Source organism: Salvelinus sp. IW2-2015, linkage group LG22 (genome assembly GCF_002910315.2).
Source record: "Salvelinus sp. IW2-2015 linkage group LG22, ASM291031v2, whole genome shotgun sequence".
Taxonomy (NCBI): domain Eukaryota; kingdom Metazoa; phylum Chordata; class Actinopteri; order Salmoniformes; family Salmonidae; genus Salvelinus; species Salvelinus sp. IW2-2015.
Window position 1 is genome coordinate 26,463,341 of NC_036862.1, and position 11,844 is coordinate 26,475,184.

Below are 11,844 nucleotides of genomic sequence, written 5' to 3' on the forward strand. Positions count from 1 at the left end.
CAAACGTAATAAAATGGTGGTCCGATAGTCCAGGATTATGAGGAAAAACATTAAGATTACAACATTTATTCCATGGGACAAAACTAGGTCCAGAGTATGACTGTGGCAGTGAGTAGGTCAGAGACATGTTGGACAAAAGCCACTGAGTCGATGATGGCTCCAAAAGCCTTTGGAGTGGGTCTGTGGACTTTTCCATGTGAATATTAAAATCACCAAAAGTACACAGCCAGAAGAGGACTGGCCACCCCTCATAGCCTGGTTCCTCTCTAGGTTTCTTCCTAGGTTTTGGCCTTTCTAGGGAGBTTTTCCTAGCCACCGTGCTTCTACACCTGCATTGCTTGCTGTTTGGGGTTTTAGGCTGGGTTTCTGTACAGCACTTCGAGATATTAGCTGATGTACGAAGGGCTATATAAAATAAACTTGATTTGATTTGATATCACGAGCAAAGTAAATGTGAAAGGCTGGAAATTGAGGCTAAGGGGATATGTCTTATGATAGGCCTCCACATTTTCTGTTCTCCCCAGATGCTGTAGTTGTCCTTGATCATATTGAGCAATTCATACATTTCAAATGTTGATATTATTTATGGCATGTGTTGTACGTACCACTTGACATATGGGTTGATGGTGGCCCCTCTGATGAGGGGAAGGTTCTTGCAGTCTTTCACCCAAATATGAACCTCACCTTTGTTAGAGGGGGGATCCTTTCCTGGGCCTAGTGTTTATAATCAAGCATGATTCAGTGAACTTGTGTACACTGTATATTTCTGTTGCACAAAAGTCATATTTGAATGTATGGTAACTAGTTACCGAAAGCACCACATTTTCTTCATAAAATATACCTTTTCTATTTAATAAATTGTTTATAGACACTGGTGATGGTTAAGACATGTGAGGCGTGCAGACTCTTACTGTGGGAGACTTGAGGCAGGAAGCGTATGGCCAGTTTCATCTCCCCTCTGTCATCGGAGGGCTGCAGACTGGAGGTAGGCTGAGGAGACCAGGGGGAGACCGCCAGCACAGAGAGAACACCCCAATTTACTAAATAGCACCACCACCTTACTGGACACACTCCAATCTACACTCACACCTCCACAACCCACTGTGTATAGCATGTCATGTCACACAATTGTATTTTATTTAACCTTATTTAATTAGGCAAGTCAGTTAAGAACAAAGTATTATTTACAATGACGGCCTACAATACTAACAGGCACAGCCATTTAAATAAATAGCAAAAGCATAGAGATGGATTTCAGTCTTGGATTAATGTTTTGGTACAGTACTGAGACCATTACACAGACAAAGCACGTGTGATGTTGTCTCACCCTGGATTTCAGAGCTAAGTAGTTCATCTGGGTGTGGTCAAAGTCCCATTTGGACAGGTCCACATCCACCTCACCCAGAAAACTGTTCCTGCCAAAGGTGTCGTGGTGCCAGACGGAGAGAATGAGGGTCTGAGTTCGGAGGTGCTCCATACGAAGCCGATACTGATAAAAGAACAGGAAATACTTTTTGTTAAAAGCACTTTATGTCAGACCTGATGTACATGTAATGATACATTTCTCTATTCAACTTAAATTATAGAGTTTTTAGAACCTCTCTTACTCTGAGGAGCTCGTTGAAAATGGGGTTGAGAGTCTTCTTCTTCACAGACGTTTTCCTCTTCCCTATTTTGGCTTTGTCAGGTACCAGGTAACTTTTAACATACCTACAACAAGAAACACAAGAATCATACACACAAAGTACCATGTATTGCTGCAGTGTCYAATCAATCATGGAGTAGTAAATAAGAAAGCAAGGCTATATAAACTCAGCAAAAAAATAAACGTCCTCTCAYTGTCAACTGAGTTTATTTTCAGCAAACGTAACATGTGTAAATATTTGTATGAACATAACAAGATTCAACAACTGAGACATAAACTGAACAAGTTCCACAGACATGTGACTAACAGAAATTGAATAATGTGTCCCTGAACAAAGGGGGGGTCAAAATCAAAAGTAACAGTCAGTATCTGGTGTGGCCACCAGCTGCATTAAGTACTGCAGTGCATCTCCTCCTAATGGACTGCACCAGATTTGCCTGTTCTTGCTGTGAGATGTTAACCCACTCTTCCACCAAGGCACCTGCAAGTACCCGGACATTTCTGGGGGGAATGACCCTAGTCCTCCCCTCCGATCCAACAGGTCCCAGACGTGCTCAATGGGATTGAGATCCGGGCTCTTCGCTGGCAATGGCAGAACACATTCCTGTCTTGCAGGAAATCACGCACAGAATGAGCAGTATGGCTGGTGGCACTGTCATGCTGGAGGGTAATGTCAGGATGAGCCTGCAGGAAGGGTACCACATGAGGGAGGAGGATGTCTTCCCTGTAACGCACAGCATTGAGATTGCCTGCAATGACAACAAGCTCAGTCCGATGATGCTGTGACCCTCCACCTCCAAATCGATCCCGCTCCAGAGTACAGGCCTCTGTGTAACGCTCATTCCTTCGACGATAAATGCAAATCCGCACCATCACCCTTGGTGAGACAAAACCGTGACTCGTCAGTGAAGAGCACTTTTGCCAGTCCGTCCGGTCCAGCGACGGTGGGTTTGTGCCCATAGGCGACGTTGTTGCCGGTGATGTCTGGTGAGACCTAACTTACACACAGCCTACAAGCCTCTCAGTCCAGCCTCTCTCAGCCTATTACGGACAGTCTGAGCCACTGATGGAGGGATTGTGCGTTCCTGGTGTAACTCGGAGTATGTTGTTGCCATCCTGTACCTGTCCCACAGTATGATGTTCGGATGGTACAATCCTGTGGCAGTGTTGTTTTCACAGCGTGGTCTGCCCACTGCGAGGACGCTCAGTCTGTCCGTCTTGTCTCCTGTAGCTCTGTTTAGGCGTCTCACATTACGGAACATTGCAATTTATTGCCGCTGGCCACATTTGCAGTCCTCATGCTCCTTGCAGCATGCTAGGCATTCACGCCAGATGAGCAGGGGACCTAGCGAATCTTTCTTTTTGGGTCGCTTCTTTCAGAGTCAGTAGAAAGGCCTCTTTAGTGTCCTAAGACTTCATAACTGTTGACCTTATTGCCTACCATCTGGTAAGCTGTTAGTGTCTTAACGACCGTTCCACAGGTGCATGTTCATGAATTGTTTATGGTTCATTGAACATGCATGGAAACAGTGTTTTAAACCCCTTTACAATGAAGATTCTGTGAAGTTATTTTGATTTTTATACGAATTATCTTTGAAAGACAGGGTCCTGAAAAAGGGACGTTTCTTTTTTAGCTGAGTTTATTAGGAATTCCCTATATGCAGGGATCATAGGAGTTCTATCAGGGGCCTAGTATAATAGTTGGCACTGTACCTCACGGGTCAGAGCGGCCCCTCTTAGGGTCGACGGGCGCCAGGTTCCCGGCATTGAGCCACGAAGATGTGGACTCCCTGAGCTTCTGGACATAGTTGATGGAGAACTGGATGTTCCCTGCACTCTACACCTCCATAGTCCCCTGTACATGTCATCACAACTGCGCCATCAGCTAACACACAACACACACACACACACACACACCACCACACACACACACACACCACACACACACACACACACACACACACACACCACCACACACACACACACACACACACACAACACACACACACACACAACCAACACACACACCACACGTTAAAACTTCTAAACAGTTTCACATAAACCTTAGCCTTTCAGGCCAGTTCTCATTAATATCATGCCTTGTGAAAAACTATAAAATGTGTGGTTAATGGGACAATTAAGAGATTTAATAAGACTGTTAATATTTTATAATCATGATAGTTGCCAATAGAAAATGCCAGCTAAGCTTGGTTAGGCAGAACATGTGCGTGCTTTGAATGTGAACAGTGGTTGTGTGTTAGCAGAGCATGCGTGAAGTGAACATACAGAGGACACAGATGCCATGCCAGAGGAGCTGCTGAAGTTAGTCATAGATCTGCCCGTCTTCTGCCTGCCTCCATGGTAACTGTCTTCAGAGGCGGAGTCAGTTTCTCTGCAATCACTCTAGAATACAGACAGCATCGCTAGAATGCCCAGTGCACATACAGACATACAGTGTTCTTTGACCTAAAGTGCTCGCATGGAATAAAGATGTTGTGGCTTTACCTCGTTCTGCAGGAACGAGGGAACAGATTTGCTCATCTTCTTCAAATGTTCAGGGTCAGAGTAGAGGGATGAGGAGGGAGAGGGGATGGTGGATGCTGAGGGAGGACAGAACAGAGAGAAGGATGAGAGGCTAAAGGTTCCATAATAATAATAATAATAATTAATAATAATAATACCCTCATAACCTTATTACAGATCACTTACTGTAGCTATTGAATTACCCAGCAATGCTAGCATTCTACAACATAGAATAAGAAGCCAGTATTCTTTATTATATTTGGTATAAACTGTCTAACCCAATATCGACCCAAAGGCAAATTAAATTTCCAAGAAAGGTACGAAACAATTCTTAACCATCACTGCTTCGCCTGAGGACATCAAGGGGAGCTATTCTTCTTTCTTGTCCTGTAGGGAATTATGGAAAACATAGACAACATTACTTTTTCATCCCAACATGCATTAATCCTGGTATCTGGGCCATCCTGACAGCACCACTATAATGCCGGTATAGTGGTTGAGGAGACAAGGGACATTTCTCACGTGGTGGCATGGATGCTGTGATATCCTCAAGACTTTTGGCCAGATTTTGTGGGCGGGCCTGAGCTCTTTTCAATGCCTTCTGTACAGGGTCCTGATCCTCATCATCATTTTCACCTAAAACATCAGACATTAGAGAAAGAGTTGCTCATACTGTACATGTAGATGCCTTCAACAAAGACCACACATAGACGTGTTCAAAAAACATTACATGTGGCCTCTTTACACTGATCATTTACAAGGAGTATATAAAACATTAATAAGAGCACCTTCCTAATATTGAGTTACAACCCCTCCTGCCCCCCTCCCCCATTTTACCATCCGAACAGCCTCAATTTGTTGGGCATGGACTCTACAAAGGTGTCCATTCACCCTCCGAATGGCACACATACACAATTCATGTCAAAATTGTCTCAAGGCTTAAAAATCCTTATTTATCCTGCCTCATCTACACTGATTGAAGTGGATTTAACAAGTGACATCAATAAAGGATCATAGATTTCAACTGGATTCACCTGGTTAGTCTATGTCATGGAAAGTGTTTTGTACACTCAGTGCACTCAGTGTACACTGATGTTTTGTACACTCAGTGTATGTAGTCTGTTGTTTACAGATAGCCAAAGTGTCTCTAGAGTTAAGTTGGAAGAGAAAAATATGTTTGAAGTTGTAGAAAATAATTTGTTTTACTGGCTATATTATATCATTACTCATAAAAGTAAACTCCGGAATGTTGTAGGTGTATCCTGGAGAGGAATGCCTAACTCAAACAAAGAAAAACTTGGCTACTTAGTTGTTGGCTCTATCAGAGCAAGCACTATGTGATGTCAATAAAGTTACAAAAGAGTATCGTCCAACCCACAAATGAAACACAGGCAGCTGATTCCCTGCACACACTCTATTTACAATGACACAGATAGGACACTGCATCCTGGATGCTGCCTCATCTAGAAAAATATCTATCAGAAGATTACTTCACAGGGAACCCAGATAAACAAATAACTATTATATGTTTTCATGATATATCACAGGTTACATAACACTTGTACTAAAACAACAGGGCGCTACCGTATAGATCATCAAAACTCACGGTTTGAACTGGTCCTGGAGTTGGACCAAGTTTCAGACGCGCTGCTCGATGCTATTTCAGACGCACTGAATGATGAATCTCGTCCAGTGTCAGTGCTGCCCTGGTTTGACCAGAGGGCCAGGGGGCGCTGGGTTATCTTGCTGCTCCTCCTACTGTAACGCTCCTCTGAGTCCACTAGGGTGCTGGATCTGACAAGCCCACCACTCAGGTCAAGTTCAGCCCCAGGCGGGCCTGCTGCCGGGGCCAGAGCAGTGTGGACGCTGGTCTTCTCTGAAAACTCCAGGTAATGGGGGTAGTCTTTGGGAACAAAGACCCGAGTGCGAGGGGTCAGAGATTCAGACTCGTCCAATGATTTTGAGGACCTCCTTGGACCAGGAGGAGCGTGCTTGTCACCACTCTGTCGTCTACCCTGTGTCCTCTTGGGCTGGACATGACTAATATCCCGTGTCCTTTTAGGGTACAACATAGAAGTTTGGACCTGTTCCTCATTCATGTCTAATGTGAACATACTGGTGGCGCGCTGAAGGGAACTTGCACGTCCACTTCCACTTGAGTTTCCAAAACTGTCTTTTCTAGCTTTATGAGACCGAGATTCCTTTCCTGAGGTGCTTTGGGGCTTCAGGGCCTTTTTATCTTTGGTGAAGTCCTGTTCTGAGCCCCTTGTTACCTGGGGGACACCAGGGGCTCTTTGCTGCTCTGACTCTATGGTGATTTGAGGTGAGAAGTTGGGTTTAGTGTCAATCATAGCTCCTGAACCCACTCCAATCGATTTAGACATTGACTGGTGCTCTCTGTCTTTGTTCCCCCTGACTAAAGATGGCAGGGGATATGGAGAAGATGGTGAAGAAGGTGAAGATGATTTCTTGAGCCAGCTCTCATCCAAAGGTAGTGTAGCACTGACTTTTTGTGACTGGCTGGGAGCAGATTTGCTGTAGAAATCAGGGTCAACACATTGCTTTAACTCCAGCATTGAGTTCTGAGCATCCATTGGCTCCTTATTTTTGGGGCTTTTGAGTTCTTCAGAAGAGATCGGCCCTCTGTTATTCGAAGTGGCCTCACCCCAGAAGTTGCAGAGATTCTTAAACTGTGAGCGGTTTGCTCCGAGGCTTGGGGACGACTTCTCCAGTCTCTGATCCATCGTGAAGACTGTGAAATTCTGTATTTTTCTGTCAGAGGAAAGGTTGGAATCCCCTTCGTGGTCGCCGTCAGATTCGTTGCAGATTGACCTCAGGTCAAACTCAGACTTGGTGTACCTTTTATTCAGCTTTCCTATGGCCGATGATGGAATTTGAGTCACGCTGGAGTCCCCTGCTTCTTTTGATTTACCAGTGTAAAATATAGGCCTGTTCTTCTCCTGCTCCCAGAAGGACTTGAGCTGCTTTATATTGTCTGCTTTGCTGTCCTGTTGAGGGGGAACCTGTTTCAGGGTGTGTGGGCTATTTCCTTTATCTTTAATGGTGTGGTCTTGTTTTTTAGTGGACACACTTGACTGTACATTGACATTGCTTTGCTGAGTTTTGGGGGGAAACTGTTCACTTTCTTTTCCAACCTTGTGTCTAAACTTCTCAGAGTCTGGGCTGTTTGTAGGCTGGGAGAGTAGTTCAGGCAGTGGGTTGGGACAGGGCTTGGACCTGGCCCTGGATGGCATTTCAGGTTGGGGTTTTGGTATGGCAGGTGAGAACTTCACAGGCTGGGGGTTGACTGTGGGCTGGATGAGCAATTCAGGCTGAAGACTGAGTGTTGATGGGGAGAATCTCTGATGTTCTGGGCTGAGTCTGGACTGGGACAGCGTGTCAGGCTGAGGATGGAGTCTACTTAGGTAGAGTATTTCTGCCTGTGAGCTTCTTCTGTCTACTGTCATTGGGGATCTTCTGAGATCTTCTTCTGTTAAAGTCAAATTGTCCTCCTCACTTTGAGCCCCAGGAGTGTAGCTATCATCCCAGGTTGGCAGTGTACATATCTCTATAGAGGGAGCAATAACAACACTGTTTTGGGGTCTGTATACCTCCTGTTTGTAAGGGCTAACACTCGGCTGAACACTTATCATATCTCGACTAGCAGTGCTTTGTTGAGTATCTAGGTTTAACCGTTCATCTCCTTTTTCATCCCTGAGATTCTTCCTCGAAGACCCCTCCATACCGTATGACTCTGGGACAGAAACAGTTCTATGAGACTTCTCTGCTAGTGCTCTCTCTTTCTCTTTCTCCATTGGTTTCTGTCTTTTGTCAATGATTGATCTACTGATGAGTATCTTGGGCCCAGTGTTGCCCTTCTCCCAGAAGGACTTCAGGTGGGTGATTTTAGGTGGTTGGTTCTCATCTTGGACCTCTTTCTGTTTGACTTCTTGTGTTGCGACCTGTAGTCCAACAGCTTTGGCTGGAGGGCCACTGGCCTTCTTCACATCCTCTTGCCTATCTGTCACATCCTCTTCTCTATCTAACATCACTTGTTTGAACTCCTTCCAATATGCTGCTCTCAGCCCCTCAGACTCAGACATGTGTCTCTTGGGCTGGTATGATCTTAATGTATTCAAAGGTGACTGGTCCGTAGGTTGATCCATAGAGGATTCAGACTGAGATCCATCCTTTACCTCTGGTGTTAAACACACTGACACTCCTCCTCCAATACTTTGCATATCCAGGCTGGGGTCAACATGTAGGAGCTTTCTCTTCACCTCAGGAGCTTTCCTCTCCGTCTGCTGAGACCTGCTCTCAAAGGTAGGCCGATCATCTGTATCTGTTTTCACAGAGCAAATCATGTATTCCTCCATGTCTGGTTGATCGCTCTCAGTCTCCAGCCAGTYGTTGCTGTCTGTGCTGCGGCTGAACCACTCTAAGACTTTAGAGATGGAGTCGCCCTGCTCCGCTGTGGGCTGGGGACTACGAGGGGCTGATTTAGAGGCAGGTTTTTTATGAACATGCTTATCAGGCTTATCCCCAGAGTTATGGAGATCATGATGTTTCCATTGATCTGAAGAAGAAAAAAGTTAATAAAAGTGTTATGATGCATGAAAAAATAAGCTGAAAAACTAAAGATAAGACATTTCAACAGTGGCCTAAAAATACCCTTCATCATTAGTAAAAATTCCATTGATTGATCACGTTCATGTATAACAATACCCTTGGGCCAAGAACTGGAATGAATTTGAATTCATTTTCACACTGGTTTTAGATTGTAGTGTGGGCTCCATGAATTTTCACTTTCTGTCTTTGGACTTACCCACAGCGCTTGGAGGCAGACTAAGGTCCTCCTGTCTGATTGCGGTGTCCACATTGCGGGTTCTTATCATCTCCTTGTCCTGCATCTCAATGAGTTGAAAGGCCGCATGCTGAGAAGGCTGGTGGTGAGTAGGGGCTGTTAGTTCTGAGCTCGGAGAGAGTGGTATGGACAGAGGTTTTGAAAATGGACCATCAGACCTCTCTCTGCCCTGAGGAGGACCCACACTGACAAACTCTCTCTGGATGAGACCATTGCTACCTTCACTCTTCTGATGACCTGTGTAGGATTTATCTGTGTGTCTGTCATTATCAGAGTGTGTGGCTGGTCTAAGGTTCAACAGTCTGAGAGGCTTTGGCTCACTCATGGGCCTCAATGGAACTTTGGAACTCTCAGTTTCCCTAAGAGGAGAGGGGGTTCTCACTAGGTGTCTGACRAGTGAGTTATTTGAGGGCTCTGCTCTCCTCTCTCTTTCATGGGCCTCTTTCGCTCTCTCAAACTCAGTATTGGTGGAGACGAGGGTTAAATGCTTCAGTGGCTGATGGGAGTGGTGACTCAAAGTGTTCAGTTGCTGACTGGAGGGAGATACTGGAGTTGCATTGTTCTGTAACTCAGAGATGGGAGTTGTATACATTTTCTGTGACTGAACGTCCAAAGCCCCCTGGCTAGACTGGTTGGAGCCACAGCTGGAGCCATGTTGGAGACTTCCCTGAGAGGCAGGGGCGATGACCTTTGACCCAGCTGGATGACCCTGCAGCCCAGGGATGGAGACATCACTGCCCGTGAGAGAGCTCTGCGAGTGCCGGGAGAGGATGGTTATTTTCTTGGGCACGGGCCTGAATCCTAGAGAGGACCCCTCGGAGGTGGCAGAGCCTGTTGAGTTGTGACTGGTGGAGTCTGCTGTCATGTGAATCTTCAGGGGAGATAAGGGCTCTGTGTGTGTGAGTACACAATGGTGGAACATGAGGAGATGTGATACTGTGATAAATTATTTCCATGTCACAGGCCTGGTTGGCATCAGTATCACCTTACTACAGATGTATGATCTTAATTTTACCTATATTGCCACATCAAAAATAATCCAGCAGCAACAGGATTTGAACGTTTAGTCCATAATGTTGCTTGGTCGTGATTATGCTATTAGCTAGCCAAAAGTAGGCTAAATGAAAACTGCAATACTGTTAATATAGCCATGTGTTTTTTGTGAATTTATGCAAAATTACGAAGCTCATCTGCAGTGCAGGAACATTCTCAGCAACAAAATAATGATCAAATTAAGATCCTACATCTGTAAAGCACTATTGTGAACCAGCCAAAAATTGTTCTCACACTATCCTGAAAGATCATGTTATTCAATTTGACTCAACCTCCTATTCTTCAATGTACCATAATGCTTGATTGTGTAAAAAGGTATATGCACTGCACTCTAACCTGCTTCAGATGCTTTCTCGGTCTCTTGATTTCCATTGGACTGTTTTTCTGTCTTCTCTACCTCTAGAATAAGGGATGCTCGATTGAAAGGATTGTGCCTTGGCTGGAATGAGAAGAGAAGAAAATATATATTTCACAATAGTCTAAAAGTCATACTGTGATATGATTGGAAAAACAGAAATAAATCAGAACAGCATGAAAATACTTTGTTTGTTTATTCTGTTCATGCTTCACATATATTCTCTGCAAATGAAATCTCACCTACCCTTTCCGGGGACTGCACCACTGAATTCAGTCTCTCTTTCTCAGCATCTGATACATTGAGGCTTTTGCTGCAAAGGAGACAGAATGATCACTATCAGAATAGAATAGGAATTGGGGTTTATACTATAGATGAGTAGCACGCAGAGCACCAGGATTAAAAAAAAAATGTTTTTAATTAATCTTTATTTAACTAGGCAAGTCAGTTAAGAACAAATTCTTATTTACAATGACAGCCTACCCCAGCCAAACCCTCCCCTAACCCAGATAACGCTGGGCCAATTATGGGACTCCCGATTACAGCCGGTTGTGATACAACCCGGTATCAAACCATGGTCTGTAGTGACGSCTCTAGCACTGTAATGCAGTGCTTTAGACCGCTGTGCCACTCGGGAGCCCAGATACACTGAGCCCAGATCCACTGTACACTGGATGTCAAATCAGATGGACATTGGAGACCACTGTTACACTGTGGCCTTGTAAGGAAAGGGCTTAGTATCTGCACTTCCTCATTCAATTCCTGAGCACCTCTGTGACCGGCTGTTCAGTGAACAAGCCTCCTGCATAACTGATGCCTGCTCACATGTGATTCATTGTGACATCAAAGGGAGGCAGGGCTGTGGAAGAGTCGACTCACCTAGAGATCTGGCTGCTGCCCACTGGGAGTCAGGGAGGTCAACACAGCCCATATGACCTCATGCACAGCATGCCAAACACACCAAGCTTCACTACRAGACTTATAGAAAGCTTCACTTTGTATTTACTTTAGGAAGTGATGTAAGTTATAATACAAGTGACTGGGCAGAGAATAATACTGGCACGTTACCTGTACATTAACAGCCACACATAAAATTACAGGCCTCTCTAGTTGAATTACTTGCTTCTCAAAATAATAACTTTTTGTAGCATTCCCATACTGACTGACTCCTAGCCTCGTGAGACCACATCCTGTAAATACAATAGAGAAGACAGATTCCATGTAAGCAGTGAGCACCACCTATGTTGACTCAAATTGAGATTGAGTCACGAGACACACCTAAGACACACACACGTGCATCCCTGCGCGCACACACACACACACACACACACCACAGGACTCAGGAACTGTTCAAACACCAGAGTATCTCACTCACTCTGTGCAGGTAAGCACTATGATTGATCA

General features: G+C 44.8%; 1 protein-coding gene across 1 annotated transcript in view; it reads right to left on the reverse strand.

The window, feature by feature from the left end:
* LOC111982700 (uncharacterized) overlaps nt 1–11,844 on the reverse strand; it is a 39,197-nt gene that overhangs the window by 4,349 nt on the left and 23,004 nt on the right. The window contains 15 exon segments of the mRNA XM_070433872.1: nt 606–714; nt 912–990; nt 1,328–1,489; nt 1,608–1,710; nt 3,364–3,480; nt 3,482–3,530; nt 3,928–4,048; nt 4,151–4,245; nt 4,505–4,555; nt 4,691–4,804; nt 5,775–8,744; nt 8,994–9,923; nt 10,422–10,524; nt 10,687–10,753; nt 11,320–11,341. Of these exon segments, the coding sequence (XP_070289973.1) occupies nt 606–714; nt 912–990; nt 1,328–1,489; nt 1,608–1,710; nt 3,364–3,480; nt 3,482–3,530; nt 3,928–4,048; nt 4,151–4,245; nt 4,505–4,555; nt 4,691–4,804; nt 5,775–8,744; nt 8,994–9,923; nt 10,422–10,524; nt 10,687–10,753; nt 11,320–11,341 (5,092 nt within the window).